Source organism: Bos mutus, chromosome 1, assembly GCF_027580195.1.
Source record: "Bos mutus isolate GX-2022 chromosome 1, NWIPB_WYAK_1.1, whole genome shotgun sequence".
Taxonomy (NCBI): Eukaryota; Metazoa; Chordata; class Mammalia; order Artiodactyla; family Bovidae; genus Bos; species Bos mutus.
In genome coordinates this window covers 146,391,936-146,416,312 of record NC_091617.1, presented here as the reverse complement: position 1 = coordinate 146,416,312, position 24,377 = coordinate 146,391,936, and the positions used below count along the sequence as shown (strand labels likewise).

Genomic DNA, 24,377 nt, shown 5'->3' with positions numbered 1-24,377 from the left:
GTCATAAGCACAAACAATGTGCCTGGAAACTTGCCATGTGCAACTACACCCCAGCCCTGAAACTCAATCCTCCACCCATACCCACATTACTCATCTCACACTCGTGAAGTTATATCAAAGTTTTTGGTTAGAAAATTTTTTTGTTTTCATTTTTATAGTACATCATAATTACTCTTTTTTCTTCTATAGCCTCTTTTCTTTCCTGTAGTTTATAACTGCCTGCCTTTACATTTGCTTTGTTATGTATATATCTGTGTGCTTAGTCACTCAGTCTGTCTAGTGAAAACTATGCTTTTTCCAGTGGTCATGTATGGATGTGAGGTTGGACTGTGAAGAAAGCTGAGTGCCAAAGAATTGATGCTTTTGAACTGTGGTGTTGGAGAAGACTCTTGAGAGTCCCTTAGACTGCAAGGAGATCCAACCAGTCCATTCTAAAGGAGATCAGTCCTGAGTGTTCCTTGGAAGGACTGATGCTGAGCTGAAACTCTAATACTCTGGCCACCTGAAGCAAAGAACTGACTCAATGGAAAAGACCCTGATGCTAGGAAAGATTGAAGGCGGGAGGAGAAGGGGATGACAGAGGATGAGATGGTTGGATGGCATCACCAACTCGATGGACGTTGAGTTTGAGTGAACTCCAGGAGTTGGTGATGGACAGGGAGGCCTGTGTGCTGCAGTCCATGGGGTTGGAGTCGCAAAGAGTTGGACACAACTGAGTGACTGAACTGAACTAAGTCAGTCATGTCCAACACTTTGTGATCCCATGGACTGTAGACAGGCTCCTCTGTCCATGGTACTAGAGTGGGTTGCCATGCCCTTCTCCAGGGCATCTTCTAGACCCAGGGATCGAACCCTGGTCTCCCGCACCACAGACGGATTGTTTGCCGTCTGAGCCACCAGGGTAGCCCTGGCTGCTGCATAAATGCTGGTTAGAAGAATGTATGTGAGGCCTCTCCATCCTCGTGGACACAGAACCAGGTAGCCGCCATGTCTGAGGGGGACAGTCATCATACTCTCAGGAGTCTGTCGCTTGTGCTAGTCAACAAGTTGCAAAGTTTGGAGGCTTCTGTCCTCACAAACTCACTGTGATGTGAGACAGTGAACTTCTAGAATGAAAGAGGCTGCAGTCTGGCAGCTTGTGAGCTACATCCAGCTGGAGAACTGTTTAGCAGTATTTAAAAAAATTTTGATCAGTTCCTGATATTTAAAAATGAGAATGCTCCTCAGGAAAATGTGGATTTCATAAAAATCTTAGGAGCTGGTAACCCTGGTCTGGCATTCCTGCGTGGCAACAAGCAGCCGATGCTGCACGGGTGTGCCCTTCGCAGGGGGCTTGGCCCTTCACTCTGCTAGGGCTCTCACTGCTCCCAGCGGTCGGACGCCACTTGTGACTGACTGTATACAGCCATGTACACACAGTTAAGATGAAGTTAACTCCCACAGTCATATACACCTCCTCTGTTCTGTCAGTCTGGCTTTTCTCCTGAGGAGACTGCTCGCGAGGTCCTGGGTCTGCCCCCGCTCTGAGGACGCCCTCGCCTCCTGCCTGTGCGGTGCTCCTCCTGCCTGTGCGATGCTCCTGTTTCCCAGAGCGCTGAGCCGCGCCCCGCTCTGAGGACGCCCTTTGCCTCCTGCCTGTGCGGTGTTCCTGTTCCCCAGAGCGCTGAGCCGCGCCCTGCTCTGAGGACGCCCTTCGCCTCCTGCCTGTGCGGTGCTCCTCCTGCCTGTGCAGTGCTCCTGTCCCCAGAGTGCTGAGCCGCGTCTTTCTTGCTTCATGCCCTCAGTTTGCTGGAGCACATCCCTCCAAAGGCTCTGTGCTCCTGAGATGAACTTTTTAAAACTTCTGTTTGAAAGATGTGGACATTAGTTAACAGTCTGGTTAGGCAGAATCCTCTAGGTTGGGAATATTCTTCCCTCAGGATGTTGGTACCACTGCTGTAGAGTTTCTTGGTTTCCAGCTGGAAAGCCTGAGACCACTTCAATTCCTAATCCCTTCTGCGATCGTGTTCTCTTCTCCTCCCCCACATCTTGCTCTGTAAACTGATGATGAATGTCTTGGTGTGCATCTGTTTTCATATGGAACGGGCCCTTTCAATCTAGAAACTCCTGTTCTTTTGTTCAACTAGAAATTTCTCTTTGTATCTTTGATGATTTTCTCGTTTCTACTCTTCATTTTGAGTTTGTTATTCCTTCCTTTTTTTTTTTTTTTTTTTTAAAGAAATCACCTTAGCTAGATGTTGGATCTCCTGGCCTGGTCCTCTTAATTTTCTTTATTTTCTGTTTCATGTACTTCTTTCTGAGACACTTTTCCACTTTTATATTCCAGACATCTATTTTTATGATATTTTAATTTTTAATTAATTTTTCCTTTGAATTATGTATTTCCTAGATCTCTGAGAAGTGTTCTCCCTACTGCAAAGGCTCTGTGGCCTGCAAACTGGTCTCTTCCTGGCTGTGTTTTTCAGATCTCTGCTTCCATTTGGAAGCTCTCCTCAAATGCGTTGTGTCTGGGGCTCCCTGCTCCTGTGTAGGAGTGGCGAAGTATAAAGGTGTCTTGAAGCCAGCTGTGTGTGCACAGGCGGGTGGGTCTGTGAATGCTGATGACCAAGGCCACTCAGGTCATCCCTGAGCCTCTTCTCTTGTGCTAACTAGATTCCTTCAGAGAACATTCTCCCAAACTCTTCCTAGAGGGAGACAAACTGGCTTCAATGTCCTGAGAAAGAAGGCCAGCGGTTCAAGGTCACTGAAATTCCCTGGGGCCCTGGCTAAGACCCCCTTCACTACACTGTCCACAGAGGGCAAATCCTGAAGGCTGGAGATCTGCATGTCTGCTTCTTAGACTTTTAACCAGTTCTTATTTTTCAGTCTTAACTCTTTCCCTCCTCCTGCCAACTTCCAGAAGTACCTAGCACTGCCAATTTCCACACTTTTAGAAATTTTACGGGTTATTTCCTGGCTTCCGCCATGATCAATTTTGAATTTCCCTTTCCTGGACATGCTAAGTCAGTTATCACTCACCCATCTGTTTCTCTACTTCCAAAACCGCCATAATTTTCTTCCTAATTCTCTGCATCCTATGGGTTTATGCTATTTCAATAGGGTCTCAGGAGCAAAGAAGGCAAATGCAGGATCTTAACATAAACATCTCATATCTGATATCCCTGTCATTTTAATGACACTTCTACTGAGCATCTGGGCAAGCGAACTGAAGTAAAAGAAGAATCGAGGTGGGGAGGCACCTGCGTGGAGAACTGGGGAACTAAGCAACTGGGAGGCAGAGATCACCATCTTCCTTTCTCTCTGCATCAGAGAGCATGGCCCCCGTCACCCTGCAGGACTGTGTACATTCTCCTTTGGTAGCAACACAGGGACATGGAAGCTTGAGTAATTCTGGGTAAGAGTCCAGTGATGCATGCAATTTTGCTGGCTTTTGCCCGTAAAAGGTGTCCTAGAGTTCCTGAATCCACCTGTCATATTGCTTTCTAGGGCAAGAGAAAACTGTGGAATAGGAGTAAGTGCGTGGAAGGTAAAGATTATGGTACCAGGATATAAGACCACCTCTTTAGTTTCATACAAGGCCAGAATGGGGTATCAATTTTGAACATGGAATAGAATTTGACTAGGAAATTAATTCTCCCTTCATATCTCTATTCCTAGAGCTGTATAAATTATTTTGAGGCAAAAAATAGACATTAAAAAGACAATGTGACACAGGAGAATGCCCCAAATCCAAAACACTGACACCATCGATGCTAGATGGATGCAGAACAAGAATTTTCCTGCCTTGCTGCTGGGGATGCAAAGTGCTACAGCCATTCTGGAAGACAGCCATGTGTCTGCCAGGCAAGGAGCAGGACAGAACAGTTAACTTTGTGTTTCCAACCTGACCGGCCTAAAGCATGCCCAGATAGCTGGTAAAACGTAATTTCTGGGTGTGCTGTGAGTGTGCGGCTGGGAGAGATGAGCCCTGGACTCAGCGGACTGAGTAAAGAGATCCAGCGTCGCCAGGAAGGGGGCATCATCCTGTGTGCAGGGAGCCTGATGGAACGACAAGCAAAGAAGGTGGGCTCCTTCTCTCCTGGAGCTGGGAGGTCCATTTCTCCTGCCCCCAATACTGAGCTCCGGCATCTCAGGCCTTGGGATCCTGGCATTTACATCACCAGCCGCCTGCTTCTCAGGCCTTCAGATTTGGGCTGAATTATGCCGGGAGAAATATCAATAACCTCGGATATGCAGATGACACCACCCTTATGGCAGAAAGTGAAGAGGAACTAAAAAGCCTCTTGATGAAAGTTAAAGTGGACAGTGAAAAAGTTGGCTTAAAGCTCAACATTCAGAAAATGAAGATCATGGTATCCGGTCCCACCACTTCATGGGAAATAGATGGGGAAACAGTGGAAACAGTGTCAGACTTTATTTTTCTGGGCTCCAAAATCACTACAGATGGTGACTGCAGCCATGAAATTAAAAGACGCTTACTCCTTGGAAGGAAAGTTACGACCAACCTAGATAGCATATTCAAAAGCAGAGACATTACTTTGCCAACAAAGGTTCGTCTAGTCAAGGCTATGGTTTTTCCTGTGGTCATGTATGGATGTGAGAGTTGGACTGTGAAGAAGGCTGAGCACTGAAGAACTGATGCTTTTGAACTGTGGTGTTGGAGAAGACTCTTGAGAGTCCCTTGGACTGCAAGGAGATCCAGCCAGTCCATTCTGAAGGAGATCAGCCCTGGGATTTCTTTGGAAGGAATGATGCTAAAGCTGAAACTCCAGTACTTTGGCCACCTGATGCGAAGAGTTGACTCATTGGAAAAGACTCTGATGCTGGGAGGGATTGGGGACAAGAGGAGAAGGGAATGACAGAGGATGAGATGGCTGGATGGCATCACTGACTTGATGGAGGTGAGTCTGAGTGAACTCCGGGAGTTGGTGATGGACAGGGAGGCCTGGCGTGCTGTGATTCATGGGGTCGCAAAGAGTTGGACACAACTGAGTGACTGATCTGATCTGATCTGATGCCACTGGCCTTCCCGGTTCCCAGCTCGCAGATGGCGGACTGTGGGGCTTCCAGGCCTCAATAACTGTGTCAGTCAACTCCTGTAAGGAGTCTCCTCTTATCTCTCTCTCTCTCTCTCTCTCTCTCTCTCTCTCTATATATCTATCTCTCTCTCTCTCTTCTACTGGTTCTTTTTCTCTGAAGAACCCTGAAAGCAAAGGCTTCCACTGACAGGCCTCATGGGGCAAACTGCCCTCCCCACAGCCGCCTGTTGCCGAGCCGGTAAACTGGACTCCCCGAGAGTTGCTGCAGTCAGGGTCTCGTGCCAATGCTCTGGTTATGGCCTTCCGCGCATTTCTGTTAGGTCTCCTCAGCTGAGGCACTGGGCAGTGGTCCTCTGCAGATGCCTCTGCCAGGATCTCCTGATGGTCGCAGGGGAGGAAACCACGGACCCTTCGCCCCCAGTGACTGAGCACCCAGTATTCTTCCACCCCTGGCCTCTCCGCCTCCCCAGTGGGGTCCTGGCTTAGAAGGGAGAAGGGGCTGAAGCTGTGGAGCAGGGAGGGCCTTTAGGGCAGGGAAGTACTCTGCGTCCTGCGACAGTGGTGGCCACACCCACTCAAAGTCCAGCGCCAAGAACGGCCTGAGGGTAATGCCAGCCTTCGGGCGTTTGTGATGAGTCCGTGGCACGACGGGCCTGCTCTGGCGAGGGGTGTGGGCAGCACAGTGGGCTCTGTGTGCAGGTGAGTGTGTAAGGGATGCTCTCTGTATTTTCCACTCAATTTTGCAGCGAGCTGAAAAAGTCTCTAAAAAATAAAGTCTGTTTTATTAAAAAACCTAAACAAACAAAAAAAGACAATATGTTATTTTGGTATATCAATCTATGTTAGTGAAATACAGAGGATTTAAAAACTATTATAAAACACAAAGTAATACAAACGATACATTTATAATCCAAAGGGTACGTTGATATCTACACCTGAGATGGTCAATATTTACTGTTTGAACAGGAAGAGAGTTGACTGTCAGGAGTTGCTTCAACATCCCTTCAAAAATAAGATCCCAATTTGTGCTTTGGTACAAACTCCGAGGTACAACATTGTGATCTGGGGGAGTCTTTACTTCTAGTTCCCAAAGGCTTCCACTGAAAAGCTTTACAAGCTTTTCCAGAAAAGACAAAATATATTCAATTTGTGGTTGAAATAAAGTGCATTTTGACATCAGTATAATGTTGAACATGCTTTTAACGAGAAAACAGAGAAACAGAAATTCTAGGGTAGGACAGATGGAAAGACTGGCAGATAGACAGATAACGGCTGAGGAGGAAGGGGAGACCTAAAATGAAATAAAAAGAAGCAATATTTTAAACCACGAAGAGGACATAACTGTCAGTCCAGGCTGGGCCAGGAAATGACTGAGGAGACAGCTACAGAAGGATTACAGTGCTGGCTGAGAACGAGGCAGGGAGTGGGCTCCAGCGTCAAGAGGAGACTTTTCCATTTACAAAGTGTTCAGGCAGAGAGCTAATTAAGAGAGACAATAAACATTGTGAGATACTTTCTGGTTAGCAAAGTTTACTGCTAAATGGATTTGATTATAGTGTTTTAGCTATTAATACCGTTTACAGGACAAATAAAAGGTATGTTACTTTATAAATTAAAGAAAACGTTTTCCTTTGACACTAGTAAAAATAAAATAAAATTTAAATCAATAAAAGATTCAGAAAATTTTAGAATTTAAAAGTAGACAATGCTTCCTTTAAAAAAGCCAAGCTGAAAAGAGCTCCCGGCACCTGTCCTCCTAGCAATGGCGGCACCAGGATCCACGCCCCCACCCCGGACTCGAGAGCGCCCTCCCGTGGAGGCCACCGATGCCACTGGCTGAGCAGAGGCAGCGGCAGATGCCTCCAGGGGCAGGCAAGAACCTTAACGTCGGCCTTGGTCCTGAGGAGCTGATGAGTTGAGAAGCTGGGATTTCTCCACGCCGTGAATCCCATCTCTCCCAAGTGGCACAGGCAGAAGAGAAGGACAATGGAAGTGTACTGAGTGGCCCTGATTGAAATCTCACAGGACTGCAAAAGTGGGAGGTAGGTCAGAGGGGGCCGAAATAATCCAGAAGGGTGGAGGGAAAAGCTTCTTTGTCCCAAGTGTGAAAGGAGAAGCAAGATCTAGGGAGGTGAGGCCAGGAGAAGGAGGGGACCAATTGAAAAAAAAAAAGTGTGATGAAAGCTGCTGCTGCTAAGTCGCTTCAGTCGTGTCTGACTCTATGTGACCCGACGGACAGCAGCTCAGCAGGCTCCCCTGTCCACAGGGTTCTCCAGGTAAGAATACTGGAGTGGGTTGCCATTTCCCTCTCCAGTGATGAGAGCAGGGCTGTTTTAAACTATTATAGGAGTAATGATTCATGATTACATTTCCTTATTCCTCACCTTTACATCTGCATGTAATCTTAATCCACATAATTCAGCCAACAACCCACAAGGCACTTCTTGTAGCATGTAAGAAAGTAAAAACGATCAAAATATTTGGGAACAATCTATTTATAATAATTCTACTATGCATCTTTGGTAAAGCAAAAATTTTGTTTGAAGAACAGCCATTTGACATCATTTCAAAGCTTAAATTTTAAATTCTCTGCAGGTGATATTCACATTGCTTTTTTTCTCAATGTGAAATTTTACTTTTACTTAATAAAATCAGGGTAGGGTCTGAGACAAGGAAATGGTGATGTGAGGACCAGCCTGCCTAAACACGGAGGCTGGGCTCCATCTCTGAGGCCTCATAAAGAACATGTTGGTTCTAAGATTTATCTAGAATTTGTTAAGTGGTTGTATTATATTTCTCTAACGTTCAAAGAGAATGAAAGCTTTGTTCAAGGTGAATAAAGAAACTTAATACTTTTGTTAAAAATTAAATATGAGATGCTGATGGTGAAATGAGTAGAAAGAGCACTAAGCAAGGACGCCGAGATCTAAGCCCGCAGACCGAGTGGGACTGTTTTCAACCCCTTGACTGTCAAGGGCACCGGATTAACTTGCTAGGGCCGCTTAACTAAGTACTGGACGGTATGGAACGACAGAAGCGCACTAACAGGGCCGGAGTCCGGAAGTCCAAATCAGGACGGGCAGGGCCCTGTCCCGCTCATATCCATGGGGAGGAACCTCCCTGCCTCTTTCGGCCTCCTGTGTTGGCGGGGTGCGCTCCTCCTGAGGGCTCCCGGGGAAAATCTCTGCAGGGCCTTTCTCACAGCCTCTGGCAGCAGCCGGAAGTCCTTGCCCCTCCTTGGCATGCGTCACGTCAATCTCTGTCCTGCCTTCGTAGGCGTTATTCTGCCGGGAATGCTCACACTGCCTCCTCTCTGTGCGTCTCCGTGTCCAGACCATCACCTTCTTACCAGGACGCCAGTCCTCAGTCCCGCCTGATCCAGTGGGAGCGCATCTTAACCGATCCTGTCTGCAACCACCCATCTCCAAGCAAGGTCACCCTTTGGAGTGCTAGGGGTTAGGGCTGCTAGCACATCTCTGCGGGGATAAAATTCAGTCCGTAATTCAGTCAGGCCTCAATACCTGAGCTTGTAAAGTCAGGGCTGGGACTAGATGCAGTGCATCTTCACTGGTGTGTGTGTGTGTGTGTGAGACACGTTCCTTTGAGAAGATGAGGAGGCATCTTCAGTGGTGTGTGTGTGTGTGTGTGTGTGTGTGACATGCTCCTTTGAGAAGATGAGGAAGGCTAGACACCCTTGACTCAGAGAAGCACACGCCTAATCGATATTCTGCACAGCATCAGGTGGTCACAGGCGCTCCCCAGCCCCGCTGAACCCAGGAGGCGCGGGCCTCGACGAGGCAGCGCCGTCACTGAAGGTCTTTTAGTTTCTCCAAGAGCAACACCGAGCTACAAACACAGCGCCTACGGCTCCCAAAGACACGTGAGACGCCCAGAGCCTCGCACGCTGCTGCTCCCTTCTAAGGTTCTGGTGAGTGAGCTTGGGAATGGCTGGGTGCAGAGGAGCAACCGCACGCCGGTGCCCTGGGCGGGGCGTCACGAGTCAGAACCCCCCAGAGGGGAGGAAACCCGGAGCTGGCGATCCATCTGGAATGCTTGGTGGCCCTGACTCCACCTCCCCAGGTTCGGACCCTCCCGGGACTCAGCACCGCCCCCTCTCCCCGCGCTGGCCGCATCCGGCTCCATGTCGCCCTCTGGCTGCTCTTCTCGGTCCTTCTCTCTGAAGGACGATGCCGCTCCCTTTGGTCCTCACTCTCCCAGCCACGGCTGCTCCCGCAACCTCCGGAGGACGGCCAGGGTGCGGGGCTCCAAACCACTGCTTCCCCCAGTCTATGAGAGACCCGCATCTCCGGAGGTCCCGCCACGTCTCCACTTCCAGCTTGCCCCTTCCTCACTGTCACGGATATACCACACGGCCGGCAAACAGCAGGCACTCAATAAATCCTGGTTGGCTGGCTGAGGCGTTGAATAAACGAGCAATGCTCTTCTGCACTGATCTGACAGCTCCTTGCCAGGTGCACCGTGCTGCTTCTACACTGCTTCTTACCATGGTTCTCTACAAAGTGTCCCTGGAGGCCCAAACCAGAATCCCAGCTCCCTCCCAATCCTCCCAATCCCAGCATCTCCTCCGTGTGCCCTTCACAGACTGACCGTGGTCACACCCGACCTGCTCCATGCCCTCCTGTCTGCCTACCCCCTCTGGTGCTTTATCTCCGTACGCCCCCTGAAATCCTCTGAGGCTCTGATGGCCACCCTCTGGTGGGTTTGGCTCTGACGGTTTTACACTCCCGGTAGTGCTCTGAGGCTCCAAGGTCCTGGTGGTCCTTCCCGGCCTGCCTCCCTCTCTCCCTCCTAACCTGCTCCCTGACAGCGCACTCGGCGCCCCCACCCCCTTGCCTCCCTGCAGTTGGGTGCGCACCTGGCATGAGGCCTGGATCACTGTTCGCCTCTGCGCACCCTGCCCCTCAAGCATTGCGGGTGCCACTGCCCAGGGTGCCCTACAGGCTCCCTGACAGCTCAGGGGGCTTGTGCTAGTTCCTGGGCAGCCGCCCCCCACACCTCCCGGTCCCAGCCCTGCCCCACCCTGCTCACACAGACAGCGGGTTTCATCCTTTATCAGGCACTGAGTGACCCTGCCAGCCACTGTCTCCTAGAAACTGGTACCTCCTTGGACAGGACTCCTGATATCATGCCACTGCCTCTAGGCCCTTGTTTCTTCAATTATTCCCCCAAAATATGTGTCAGGAGGATTACTATGCACTGGGTCCAGTTCTACATGCTGGGATACGGAGGCCCACCAAGACAGACGAAACCCCGCTGCTCACTGGGGAGTGGAGGAGTCGGTTTTCAGAACCAGTGATAAACAATGAAACTTTCAACAACATAAATCTTCACGGAACAGGACTGAAATACCAGCGCTGATCTCTGAAGGAGAAGCTCAGACTGGCTTGAGAAGCACCCTCTCTGCCAGCTCTCCACACCTCTGGGAGCTGGGACCGTCTCCCTCTATGGGCAGCCATCAAACCTTCCTTGCCCTCCACTGACCTCTAACTGCGACTATCCTCTTCCCTTCCCTGTGGACTTTTTTAAAGACGACTCTGCTTGTGCTATCTGCACACTCTTTTCATTTAGCTAATTTTAGTTGAAAACTTAATGTGTACATTAGATAAAAGGAATGTAGAAGAGGCTACTGCAGTTCTGAGCTGTCTAGTTACTCACCAACCTACCATGAGCCAGCTTTTGCTCCCCCAGTCCATGGAACTCACTTTGGCAAAGGTCTCCAATGACTGTTCCTCCGTCCACAGGTGGACTTGCCCGGCCTTACCTGACTCTGCCCCAGCACTCCTGACCCGGTACGTACCTTACTCTACAGAACAGTTTTGAGATGTTACAACACAAGCTCTTCCTTTCCTACTGCTGCTACTGCTAAGTCACTTCAGTCGTGTCCGACCATGTGCGACCCCATAGACGGCAGCCCACTAGGCTCCCCCGTCCCTGGGATTCTCCTGGCAAGAACACTGGAGTGGGTTGCCATTTCCTTCTCCAATGCATGAAAGTGAAGTCGCTCAGTCGTGTCCGACCCTAAGCGACCCCATGGACTGCAGCCTTCCAGGCTCCTCCATCCATGGGATTTTCCAGGCAAGAGTACTGGAGTGGGTGCCATGTGCCTCTTAAAAATACTGATATGAAACACCTTTACCCATTTTCCTCCTTCTGTGAGCACCCACCTTAGGTAAACTGACCATGTAATTCCTATGATCTGTATGGGGTACCTTTGAGAGTGAAAGAAGGCAGTGTTAATAATTATTACTCTTCAATAGTGAGTGTATAGAACTAAGACTGTTCCATACAGACTGTGAATATATGGTTCCTCTATTCTCCTGGGAGATCACATCTACTTGTTGTCATTATAACAAACATCATTTGCAAAAATAAATCTGTAGCCTTGATACGGACAGTGAATTTTATTTTCCAATCCTCAGATATTGATTTCCAAAGTGCATGCATGCTAAGTTGCTTCAGTCATGTCCGACTCTTTGCAACTCCATGGACTGTAGCCCGCCAGGCTCCTCTGCCCATAATTTCCCAGGCAAGAATACTGGAGTGGGTTGCCATTGCCTTCTCCAGAGGATCTTCCTGACCCAGGGATTGAACCCATGCCTTTTATGTCTCCTGCATCTGTAGGCAGGTTCTTTACCACTAGCACCACCTAGGAAGCCCCGATTTCTTACAGATCTCTCAAATTCAGCATAGCCGAAACACAGTCATATCCGTTCTGAAAACCTGCTAATCCTCATCTTTCCTTTCCAGGTCAGACAGACAACCCGGGCGCTCGTCTCTCCCAGCTGGGGCTCACTGTGCACTTCCTGTTCTCCCTCACCCGTTTGGTTCCCCCCGGACCCTGCTCATAACCTTTCACCGGATTTCCTCACTGCAGTCCCGTCTGCCTCTAGTCTGCTCCACACTGCAGCCAGAGGAGCCTGAGACCGCCCGCACCGCGGCTCCGCCCCTTTCAGCGGCTTCCTGTCACCGCCAGGGCCAGGATTCTCATCAGGATCCTGTTCTTGCCTTCCTCACTCTCACAACCTGCGCGTCACTCTCCCTTTGCACTCTCAGGAAACCAGGCAGCTTGTGAAAACACACACACGCACAACCCCCCATGAAGCCGCCTCTCCCGAGCTTCTCCGTTCACGCTGCAGACCCCTCATCTCACTCACCTACAGCATTTTCCCCGGTCACACGGTCTGCCCAGAGGGGAGCCTGGCGCCTCTCCTGACCTCTCCTGCTGCCTTCATGCCTCCACCGCAGGACCAGAAACCTCAGTCTTCAACTAACCACGTTCTCCTGGACTTTGTCCCACTAGTCCCTGCTGTCACTGGGCCTACCAGTTAGTGTTTCCTCCCAGTTGGTGAACTTCCTGAGGACAGGGGCAGTGCCCCGTAAATACTTCCAAGTAGTCATCCTATTTTTAGGAGATCTCACCCATTGTTATGGATTTAAACAAGCAAATTAAAATGACTAGGACTTTATATTTAAATAAGCAACTTCATTACCCCTACTTTTTTCACTTGTGTCTATGTGTTCTATAAGGTCTTAAAAAGACAAGGGTTTCAGCTGTCCCAAATCGCCAAGTTTTCTGAAATTAATTTTTAAAAGCAGATCTTAGGATAGGAAACACAGTGATTAAAATTATGGTTGTGATGTACAAGAGTTAAAGAAAGAGTAAGTATTTAGTTAAGACTACAGAAAATCAGAATAGATTCTAATAGTTGTCTGGCTTGAAAAATTCTGTGAAAATATTATCCAGAAGTAATTTTTTAAATAAAGGAGGCTTCTCATTCCTTTTGTTTTTCATGTAGTCTGTTCAGTCACCCGTTCAGTCGTTCGTGTCCGACTCTTTGTGACCCCATGGACTACAGCACGCCAGGCCTCCCTGTCCATCACCAACTCGTGGAGCTTACACTCAAACTCACGTCCAGAGAGTCGGTGATGCCATCCAACCATCTCATCCTCTGTCGTCCCCTTCTCCTCCTGCCCTCAATCTTTCCCAGCATCAGGGTCTTTTCCAATGAGTCGGTTCTTTGCATCAGGTGGGCAAGTACTGGAGCTTCAGCTTCAGCATCAGCCCTTCCAGTGAGCACCCAGGGCTGGTGTCCTTGTTTTTCATTACTTACACTTTATAAAAACCATACTATTTTTCAGCGGGAGATAGCATTAAATATCCTAAAATCTATCTAAACATTCTCCTCTACTTCCCAGATTATTTCCTCTTATGATTTCCACGTTCTTACTCAGAAAGAAAGAATTTTCTACTTTGTATGTCAAAACCCAAACTATTTGACCTTCAAGGCACAGAATAAAATTACAAGTTTTGGATAAAATGTGGTGCTCCTGTCATTTACTCATTCAAGTAATTTGGGAGGAATTTTAAAAGTATAACCTAGAATTTAAAGAATATTATTAGTTTTACCAGAGGGATAACAACAGCATCTGGCACAACCGAAATCTAATGAATAAATAGAGAACCACACAGTAATTTACCAGTCAAGGTTATGAATGGCTTCAAACAGTTTATGTTCTTCTGACAAAGCCCCACTCTTACAGTAGTTCTTTATTTCCTACTTCATCATCGCTCTGTGCAAACATTCCTAATTACATTTTGGCTTACCAATCTGGTTTTGTGAACTCTTCCTTTTGAAAAGGAAAACAATTTGAAGTATTCTGAAATTTAAAACATGCTCTGTTTTCTCTTCAAGCTGAGGATTATTGGACTGTTCCAAAGGGGCAGGCCCAGGTTTTCCAGCTAGGCAAGCACCCGAAGGTAGATCCTATGAGACAGGAATACATCTGCCACTGGGCACTCCCCTGAGAAATACATCTGGTCAAAATTTAACTAAGAAGTTAGAGTATCTTTAAATGCAATATTTATTTTTTATTGGCAAGTTGTTGATACTATAAAAACAGCTCTCATCTTCTGATAAATATTCTTGAATACTCTCTACCTGTCAGAAGGTGGAGCTCTAAACATATCTGAAACACTGGCTTTTTCTATGTATGCTTCACAAATGTGTGTGATGACGAGATCAAAGCAGGAGGAAAAGTCTTTAGAAAAATGGTTCTGAAGAATATTCCTATTCTCTCAGGATAAAATTACCCACATCCGATACATACATGTTAACTCATAAAAATATACTTAGTATGTTCCTCTGAAACTTCCAATATACTGCCTGTGATAAAAATGTAGGCATGGTAATTCAAAATAAAAGATAAAGTACATTTAAGAGACACACTTTACAAACTCAGGACCGCCGAACTGCGCGCTGGCACGGCCATTAGCACTTACAAGCATCTCGGATGTAGAGCAACATGGCCACGAAGACGTAGTCAACCAAAGTCAGGGTGAGGCCGTCGGCGAACAGGGCGTCCCAGACCACCAGGAGGTCCTGCAGCGGGAACTCTCGGCCGAACAGCAGCCGCACCCACCGTCTGTGGGAAACAAAAGCCGAATTCAGGGGGCAGTACTGTTGAGAGCAATATAAAGAGGAATCATCTTCTCCTGTAGCTATGAAAAAATCATAATTTTTAACTGATCACACCAAGCAAATATTATATATAAAATTATAAAACAGTAAAGTCCAAGTGTTAGGCTTTCAAATGCATTTTGTAATTTTATAATGAGGCCACACTCATTAAACTTTATTCCTATAGGTATACGACACAAGTACAATATTTGAAAAGGGTAGAAATCTTTCGTATGCATTAGAAATCATAAATCTCAAAAAGGCAAGGAGAATAATGAATGTAGTCTGATAGTTACCTCATTTTTAAGGTTATGAATTAAATAATAATGTTCCAAAATTTTGTATCACTAATGACTTTTGTTAACTAGACTTTTTCAAGTGGTCATATGACAAATTACTATAGTCAAACAGAAAACTGCAATCTGACATGTCACTCCTATGTAAAAATATTCATTTTAAAATTAAATGTGAAAAAAAAGACAGATGTTTTTTGTCAAGCGTAGACAGTTATCTCAAATGAAACATATAATGATACTTGATTTTTAACTTCAGAATAACTTATCAAGGAGGTTATCTTTCTAGGGGTATTATTTCAAAACACAGTCACTTCTATGGCCAGGAGAATGGACACGGATGCTTCAGAGCAGACACGAGAAGCTAACAAGAATATCAAACAAGGTCTGTCTGTAACTATATATCATAAATAGTAACACTTCAGACTTTGAGCAAATGCTAGGCCATTGATATCTATTTTTTTTTTTTTTTTAATGAGGAAAAATGCTTTATTTATTTTTTTATTCTTCTTTTATTTCTAAATTTTTAAAAGAAAATCCATCCTGAACCCTCCTCCCTCCTCCCTCCCCATAATTCTTGTAAGAAAATTAAAACAATTCACTTGATATATTTTTATCCATTTACTTCTAATTTTATATGCAAGGCTATAATTCCTTTACTCAAGCCTTTCTCTAGGTGCTTAAGCTAGAAATCTATGTGATTCTATCACACAACAAAGACTCAAAATTCTAAATTTCTAGTACCAAGAAATAGCATAGAATAGGGGACATTCTTTAAAAATTAGTTCAGAGATATTACCTCTTTGCAAAATTCAAAACCAAATATAACCATCTGTGAGGTTAAAGTGAGGCCAAAAAAAAAAAACAATCAGATACTACTTTTTTCAGGGAGTATTACATTTAAGGAGGAATCAAAAAGCTGTGACAAAATAGTGTATAATAACACATACGTATCACAGTTTATTAAGAACCATATGATCAAATACTTGAATTCCTTTATTCATATTACCAAATTAATCAACAGAAAAATTAAATTATATTTTCAACTACATCTTAAATTATGTTACTCAATTTTTCAGGAAGGAAATTTAATGCCTTAGTGACATCAGCATTTAAAAAACGGTACAGAATTGCTTACAATTTTTATCTACCTTTTAATTCTTACCCCACTGTTAATATGAAAGGTTGCTAACACAAAATGTGTATGTGTATTTTGTCTAGTATGCCTATGTTTATGTGGCTTAGAATAAAACAGTATTTCTACACACACTTCTAATTCTTTTAAATTACAAATGCTAATATTTACTATTTTAAGAAGTACCAAAATATCCCTAAATTACACAGGTTGCTCTTAATTAAAAACAATTGCTTTTGCAAAGAGTGTTGGTGGAACCAATGGGCAAAGAATGGGCAAAGCAAAAAACGCCTAGATTAAACCATATGGTGGGCCTGTTTAAAGGGACCTTTAAACTGATAACTGCAGCAGCGAAATTCCGTGATTAAAATCATTTAGAGCCCGTCGTTCAGTTACCCACTGACACAACTGAAGAAAAGCCCACCAGTGAAACAGACCGATGAGGACCTCACGCGGAACACGGCGGCCACAGCTGGTGACAGGGGGTTGTACAATTGAGATTTGCTGAGAGAACGAACTTAAAGGCTCTCACCAATAATGGTAATAATAAAGATAAACATGTGAGGTGATGGCTGTGTTAATTCCGTTTCACAACATGCACCTACATCAAATCACAATGATGTATGCTACATACCTACAACTGTATTTGTCAATTATATCTCAATACAATTGGAAATAGAAGTAAATAAATAAACGAGAATTATCTTGGTTTGATGGATAGGTAAATTTTGGCACTTTGAAAATTACATATTCTGACATTGAAGTGATTCCTCCTGGTTTCAAATCCAGATGCCAGCATGAAACTCACCAACAACGTAATCCTAGGCCCTGAACCTACCCCCTTCCTGCCTGGAACTGACTTCCATGCTGCCCTTATTTGAATAAGCCCATGGTAACTCCTGCTGCAATTTCCCCAGAGACACTGCTTCTGTGAGGCCTAATATGGAGGGACCTTTTTTTCTGTGTGTTTTTCCTGTTATCTCCTACTGAAAGTAAAATGCCTTTTGAAAAAAAGGTGATGTATCATATTACAAAAAACATCATTTGTCAAAAAAAAAAAAAAAAAAAAAAAAAACTAACAAAGGTTAATACACGCCACAAAAATGCAATGCCATGTTTCCCCCTGTTCCTTAAACTTCAAATTCCTCTCATTTTCTCAGGGAAAATCACATCTTTGATTTCATCACGGATAATGCAGAGAAGACAAAGGAGCCTACTTCTCAGAAATAATATATAGTCTTACTATTTTTATGACAAAATGTTCAGTTACTGCCCAAACCTCCTGTCTTGTCATGTGCCTGCCGTTCTGGGTTGCACTAGCCTCGCTTTGGAACCCACTCTGCTGCGACACACGTGGGCAGCTGCCACCGCAGTGTGGTCGGGCAGGGGGCTCAGACACCCAGCAGGCGACAGTGAATAACACACCTTCAAAACCACAGCACACAAGTCTTCAGTGCTTCTATATTTAATGTGGAATCTGTGATGTGCCACTTTATAAATGTTTTACATTGCTTTATTTTTTAAGTTTCACCTTGCCAAGTACACTGGTGAATAATTCCAGGGCAAGGACCATATTCGGTGTATGTGTGTGTATGAGAGAGACAGACAAACGCAGAGAGAGCTAGAGAGCTCTTTGTAAGAGAACATTTTGCTTAGTGATTTACATGTTCACCAAGATCTTTGTTAAACTCACTGTAATGCCACCTGTCACGCTACCTAGAAGCAAAGGTGTAGCTAAACTGGAAATATAGGCACCGATCTTGTTAGTGGCAGCATAAAAATAATTCAGGAAGTGGGGGAAACCCGGAAACACAGAAGGAAAGAATTAATTAGTATATGCCTAGCATGTTTCTTTTATCAGGTTGGCCAAAAAATTTGTTCAGTTTTTCTGTACAATGTTATGAAAAATCCAAGGGAACATTTTGACCAAGCCACTTCCCTGGTGATGCAATGGTAAAGAATCTGCCTGCCAATGCAGGAGACACAGCTTTGATCCCTGGGTGGGAAGATTTCCTGGAGTAGGAAACGGCAACCCGCTCTAGTATTCTCGCCTGAAAAATTCCATGGACACAGGAATCTGGCAGGCTACATACAGTCCATGGGATCACAAAGAGCTGGACACGACTGAGCAACTAAGCACAATATATAAACTCTTAGTGGTTGTACATGTAAGGATATTAAATTAAAGCAAAATATAGTTTCCTCTATTTAATATGCACTTCTAGGAAAATTAAGGCCAAATTCTCAAAATATTTAAGAAGTCCTAGTATGACTAATGGAATGCTTTGGGAGCAACAATGATATTATCAATAATTTAATCACTTTTATCCCAACTAGATTTAGTTCATACATATATTCACCACACAAAACTTCCTGCGCTATTTTGGGCTTTCTTCATTGAGCTTAAAAGCCAAGAAAAAAAAATCTTTATGGAGTGAGTTACCAGTAGAAAGTATTTCAGTGTGCTTTTGTAGTCTTAGAAAGGAAAACGTACTCTAAGAAATGAGGTCTTGTAAAGAAGTCACTCCTAAAATTAACATGCTTTTATTGCAGTTAAAAATATTTAGCGAGAGTTTAAGTTACACTTAAGGGTAGCATTAAACTTTGTTTTAACTTCAGTTTAATTGCTTGATCCTATTAATCTTGAGTTATGTACATTACACCTACAGATTGCAATGCTCGTAACCATGTATGTTTTATCACTTGTGTTAATACAATAATTCATATTTTACCAGACTTACTTAGTAATTAAAATCTACACAAACCAAAAAGACCATCTGATGTATTAAATTTAATAATAAACCACCCGAAGACAGGACAGTCTCTATGTCTGTACTCATGCAACACTACTCTCATTTTTAAATTTCTGTGTAATTAAGCCGCTATTCCCTTGGGATCAGTAACTCCTGATGGTGTTATTGCTGAGTGAATGACCCATGGAAACACCAAGAAGAATATACTTTTTACTGATCAGCTTATGAAAATGACCAGTTTGATTGAGGTTTGGAAAAACAGCCTTGCTCCAACATGGCTGTGGTGGGTTATGTATGCAGAAAGCAATCAGTATACTAAATCTTCAATTTTTTTTTTTATTCCGAGATACGGGTACAGCCACCTCAGAAGAACAAGTAAAATGGAAAATGTATATTCAATTTAATGTAACAAACATTATTAATAGGGCATCTTAAGTAACCTGTGATCATGAAATGATAGCACTGGATAAGCATCTAAGAACACAAAAGCACAGTTAGATTTTTGCTTAATGATATTAATCTTGTCTTTTGCTTTTGTTCACCTGGGCTTTTCAAAGGTAACAATTTTTAAATGACTAGTGGAGAAGGAACACAGAATCCAAATTTGGTGCTTGCATCAGAGAAAAACAAAAGTAAACCAAAAGGCCTGATCTTTGCACCTGTCACCTCCTTGGCTGAACTTAGGCTCTTCTTCTATTGGGCTCTTCTGCACTCAGTACCTTTGAATTAATTTACCTAGAGTTTTCCTTTATGTCAACTCTGTGAAAGCAGTCTTAAAATCAGAATAAAATACTGAAGTTATTATAATTAGGGTCACAAGGCATTCTTATCTAACTTCTTTGGAGAGCAAAGGTACAAAAGATGGAAGACAAAACAAATAATTTTTCTCGTTTCCCATTTATTCTAACAGCTCTGCAGAATAAATTATTAGAAGATGCTTAGCCTCTTTGCTATTTTTTTAAACCTAGTCAAATATATCAATTTGGTCTTCTTAAAAATATTTGGGATCTGCATACATTACAGAAACATCTGAATACTTCATGTCCATCAAACCCTACTGCAAAAACACAAGAAACTGTAACTTCAAATTAATTATTATCTTTAAAGAACTCAAATCTACTTTCTAAGTGCTCCTTGTAATACATGGTTGAACCAGCTTGAATTTGGCTTTCTGGGAAAACATGTTAAACCTAACTTAATCCCCACAGAATAAGTATGTGAACTGTTCAAAGTGTATTTCTGACTTTGGGGAAAATTCCCTGTTCCTTTCAGAGGGCAGCACACAGCCCTTTATTAAGGAAGGTTTCTGTTTCCAAAAATAAGTTCCTAATAATTATCACCACTTCTACTGTAATTTATTCTCTCTGGCAAGGGTTTGAAGCTGTTTTGTCAGAACAACTGCATTACACCCTTAGCAAAAATAGCCTGAATGGAAAGCAGAGCCTTGTGCATCCACGGTTTTCCAGGGGGACAAGATGCTCTGAAAGCGTGGGGCACAGAATGGCCACCGTGTGTCTACAGCCACGCTCACGTCCCTCTTTTAGAGGCAGACCTGCCATGTGGGTTACAAGCGTGGTGTTTCAAGGACTGCGGGCCTCTAGGATGTACGATTTACCAGCAAGCTCAGGTGAATCTACTGAAAGACGGTCACAGGCCAACATGGCTTTAGTTCTGAGGTGCGACTGAGTTCTCACTACTGCGCGCTGCGCCCGGGCTGCAGCTGGGTCCCCACTCTGACCCGAGCGGACCCGAGGTCAAGACCCGGAGATGCCCCCCTGCCCGGTCAGTCATTCGGGCTTCACTACAGGGGAGCCACTGGGCATCGAGAATGACTAGCAGGCCACGCTGACCTACAGACTACAGCATGAAGAGCTGACAGACGGCTGGTGGTCGCGCTGGAGTAATTCAATTTAGGCTCTGTGAGAACTAGTGTTATTTATACTGCAAACAAATTTTACTTCTAGTAAGTCTATCAACAGGCTTTGTTCTGTCACTTTATCTCCAGGAAAGGGAGTTATGAGCGAGTCAGTGTTCTAAAAGAGCATACCGAGGCTTCCTGAAGATAATTGCTCCTGTCCTTCCTAATATGAAACTCATTAAAAACAAAACTTATGTGACTTAATTTTTTTGAAACTGCCATATACTGTTTCACATAGCAATAGAATCAGCCTCACTGAGTAAGTTTCCAATTTCCTCTGCTTATGCACTCATATACAGTATATCGTTGGAGGAACTGACATGAGGTATAACCCTAAGCTAGGAAATGTCAGGATCACTGGGACTCAGGAAGGAAGCTGGACCACACACCTGCAGGCCGCTCACACGTCATGGAGAGAGTCACACTGAGCCCTTCCTCAGAGGCAGCACTGGTGACGGTTCCATGCGACGGCCTGCCGCTGCCAGGGAGCTGTGGACACCTTCTGGAGGGTGGTTTTCTTGGACCCTCTCTTCCTTTTCCCCCACCCCCACCCGACAAGGGGCACCAACCCTGCCTGGCCCCTCAGAGGTTAGGACAAGTGCAAGACTCAGGCCTGATGTTTGCAGATTCCATATCTATCAGGCTCCACAGTCACACTGACCACAGATAAAGGCACCAATAAAAAATCACAACTAAAGGGTTAGTTACGCCAGTTTGGTTTGGTTTCCCTTCTCTTTTTCTTCCCTTGTGGTCTTGTCCAGCAGATCACAAGCTCCATGGGGCTATTTGGTGTTGGACAGAGTATGACAGAGTACAGGAGTCAATTAATGTTTATTAAAATAATACGAATTGGCACTGCTTTGGTGGCCCAGTGGTTAAGAATCCACCTTTCGAAGCAGGGGACGCAGGTTTGATCCCTGGGTGGGGATCTGAGACCCTAAAAGCTGCGGGGCAACTGAGCCTGGGTGCCCCAGCCAGGGAGCCGGAGCGCTGTAATGCTGAGCACTTCAGAGGCTGGGCTTCACCAGTGAACCCCACGCGCACAGCCAGAGAAAGCCCAATGCTGCAAGGAAGACCCCGTGCAGCCAAAAGCAAAAATAAAAACAAAACCAAAATTAACATGACTCGCCCTTTCCCAGGCCCACTCTTATTAACCAGGGATCTTCCCGATCTTGAGTTTGCATCAGTGATGGCTCACAGGTTTCCCAGCTCCTCATCAGACATTCCCCTGTGCTGCTCTCATCTCTGGAGGGATCCCTGGGAACACACACTAGTAGTGAGTGATCACACCTGTGAAGGAATCACTCAAGGCTGTCTAAGCTTGCTGGGACGCTCTCCCCCTTCAGTTCCTAAACTCTGGCCCCCTGCCGGCCTGCACCTTGGATGCACCACAGCTGTGGCCTGTCGCCTGCTAGGACTCTGCCCTCAAAAGTGTGATCCCAGGACCAGACACATCACTGGGGAGCTTTCCGGAAAGGATGAAGACTCATAGGCGCCCAACACAGTGCTGCTGAATCACACTCTTCGTTTTGACAAGACTTCAGGAGATCTCTGTGTATTCTAAGCTTTGGGAGCCACAGACGAGGTGACCATTCTGGGCCTCCTATTCATTTTGCTGCCAGCTGTCAGCGCTCCTAGACCTGCAATGTGTTCCTGTGAAACACTGTGCTAGGAGGAGAGAAGAGGCGTAAACTGTCGGATGGCTCTTCTCATTAGAGTAATGGTCTCAAGCTTTAGCATGCATCAGACGTGCCTGGAGGGCTGAGTAAAACACACTGCTAGAACCCATGCTAAAAGTCTCAGATTCTGATTCTGAGACTTAGATGGGGCCTGATCATTTGCATTCTGAACCAGCTAGTTCCCTGGAGCTGCTGATGCGGCTGATGGCAGATCACAGTGTGAGAATCACTAGGTGAGGTTCTGGTTTTTGCTCCCACTCCCTGTTAGTCTGGGGTGGGGGTCTTCTAGTCAGTTTACCCAACAGGTGTGGTCACTGGACCCGTGCCCACTAACCATCTAATGGCTGGGACAGGAAGCACACATAAGCCTAACCTCTCTTCACATTCCATCTTTATTAACATCTGTACCTCTTCCCCCAGAGAAAATTACTATATAAACATGATCCAATAAAAAGGGGAGACACAGACAACAGGGAGAGGGAGAAGGACTCCAGAAGGTTGGGAGAAACTGGGCCATTCTGATTTTTTAAAATTCCAAGTATACGAACAAAGCTAGTGGAGCTGATGGAATTCCAGTTGAGCTATTTCAAATCCTAAAAGATGATGCTGTGAAAGTGCTGCACTCAATATGCCAGCAAATTTGGAAAACTCAGCAGTGGCCACAGGACTGGAAAAGGTCAGTTTTCATTCCAATCCCAAAGAAAGGCAATGCCAAAGAATGCTCAAACTACCACACAATTGTACTCATCTCACATGCTAGTAAAGTAATGCTAAAAATTCTCCAAGCCAGGCTTCAGCAATATGTGAACCATGAACTTCCAGATGTTCAAGCTGGTTTTAGAAAAGGCAGAGGAACCAGAGATCAAGTTGCCAACATCCGCTGGATCACTGAAAAAGCAAGAGAGTTCCAGAAAAACATCTATTTCTGCTTTACTGACTATGCCAAAGCCTTTGTATGGACCACAATCAACTGTGGAAAATTCTGAAAGAGATGGGAATACCATCTCTTTGGACCAGCCTCTTGAGAAACCTGTAGGTAGGTCAGGAAGGAACAGCTAGAACTGGACATGGAACAACAGACTGGTTCCAAATAGGAAAAGGAGTACGTCAAGGTTGTATATTGTCACCCTGCTTATTTAACTTATTTGCAGAGTACATCATGAGAAATGGTGGGCTGGAGGAAGCACAGGCTGGAATCAAGATTGCCGGGAGAAATATCAATAACCTCAGATATGCAGATGACACCACCCTTATGGAAGAAATGAAGAACTAAAGAGCCTCTTGATGAAAGTGAACGAGGGAGAGTGAAAAAGGTGGTTTAAAACTCAACATTCAGAAAACTAAGATCATGGCATCCAGTCCAACACTTCATGGCAAATGGATGGGAAAGAGTAGAAACAGTGGCAGACTTTATTTTGGGGGCTCCAAAATCACTGCAGATGGTGACTGCAGCCATGAAGTTAAAAGACGCTTGCTCCTTGGAAGGAAAGTTATGACCAACCTAGATAGCATATTAAAAAGCAGAGACATTACTTTGGCAACAAAGGTCCGTATAGTCGAGGCTATGGTTTTTCCAGTGGTCATGTATGGATGTGAGAGTTGGACTATAAAGAAAGCTGAGTGCCGAAGAATTGATGCTTTTGAACTGTGGTGTTGGAAAGGACTCTTGAGAGTCCCTTGAACTGCAAGGGGATCCAACCAGTCCATCCTAAAAGGAAATCAGTCCTGAGTGTTCACTGGAAGGACTGATGTTGAAGCTGAAACTCTGATACTTTGGCCATCTGATGGGAAGGGCTGAATCATTGGAAAAGACCCTGATGCTGGGAAAGATTGAGGGCAGGAGTAGAAGGGGACGACAGAGGATGAGATGGTTGGATGGCATCACTGAGTCAATGGACATGGGTTTGGGTAAATTCTGGGAGTTGGTGATGGACAGGGAGGCCTGTTGTGCTGCGATTCATGGGGTTGCAAAGAGTCGGACATGACTGAGCAACTGGACTGAGCTGATATCACAAGATGAAGAAAGGCCAAAACAAGACATAAACACTGTGACAGTTTAACAGTAACATTTACAGGTCACA

General features: G+C 45.0%; 1 protein-coding gene across 1 annotated transcript in view; it reads right to left on the bottom strand.

The window, feature by feature from the left end:
- TBC1D5 (TBC1 domain family member 5) overlaps positions 1 to 24,377 on the bottom strand; it is a 595,923-nt gene that overhangs the window by 152,802 nt on the left and 418,744 nt on the right. The window contains exon 15 of the mRNA XM_070377101.1: positions 14,341 to 14,483. Within this exon, the coding sequence (XP_070233202.1) occupies positions 14,341 to 14,483 (143 nt within the window). The remainder of the gene's footprint in view (positions 1 to 14,340; positions 14,484 to 24,377) is intronic.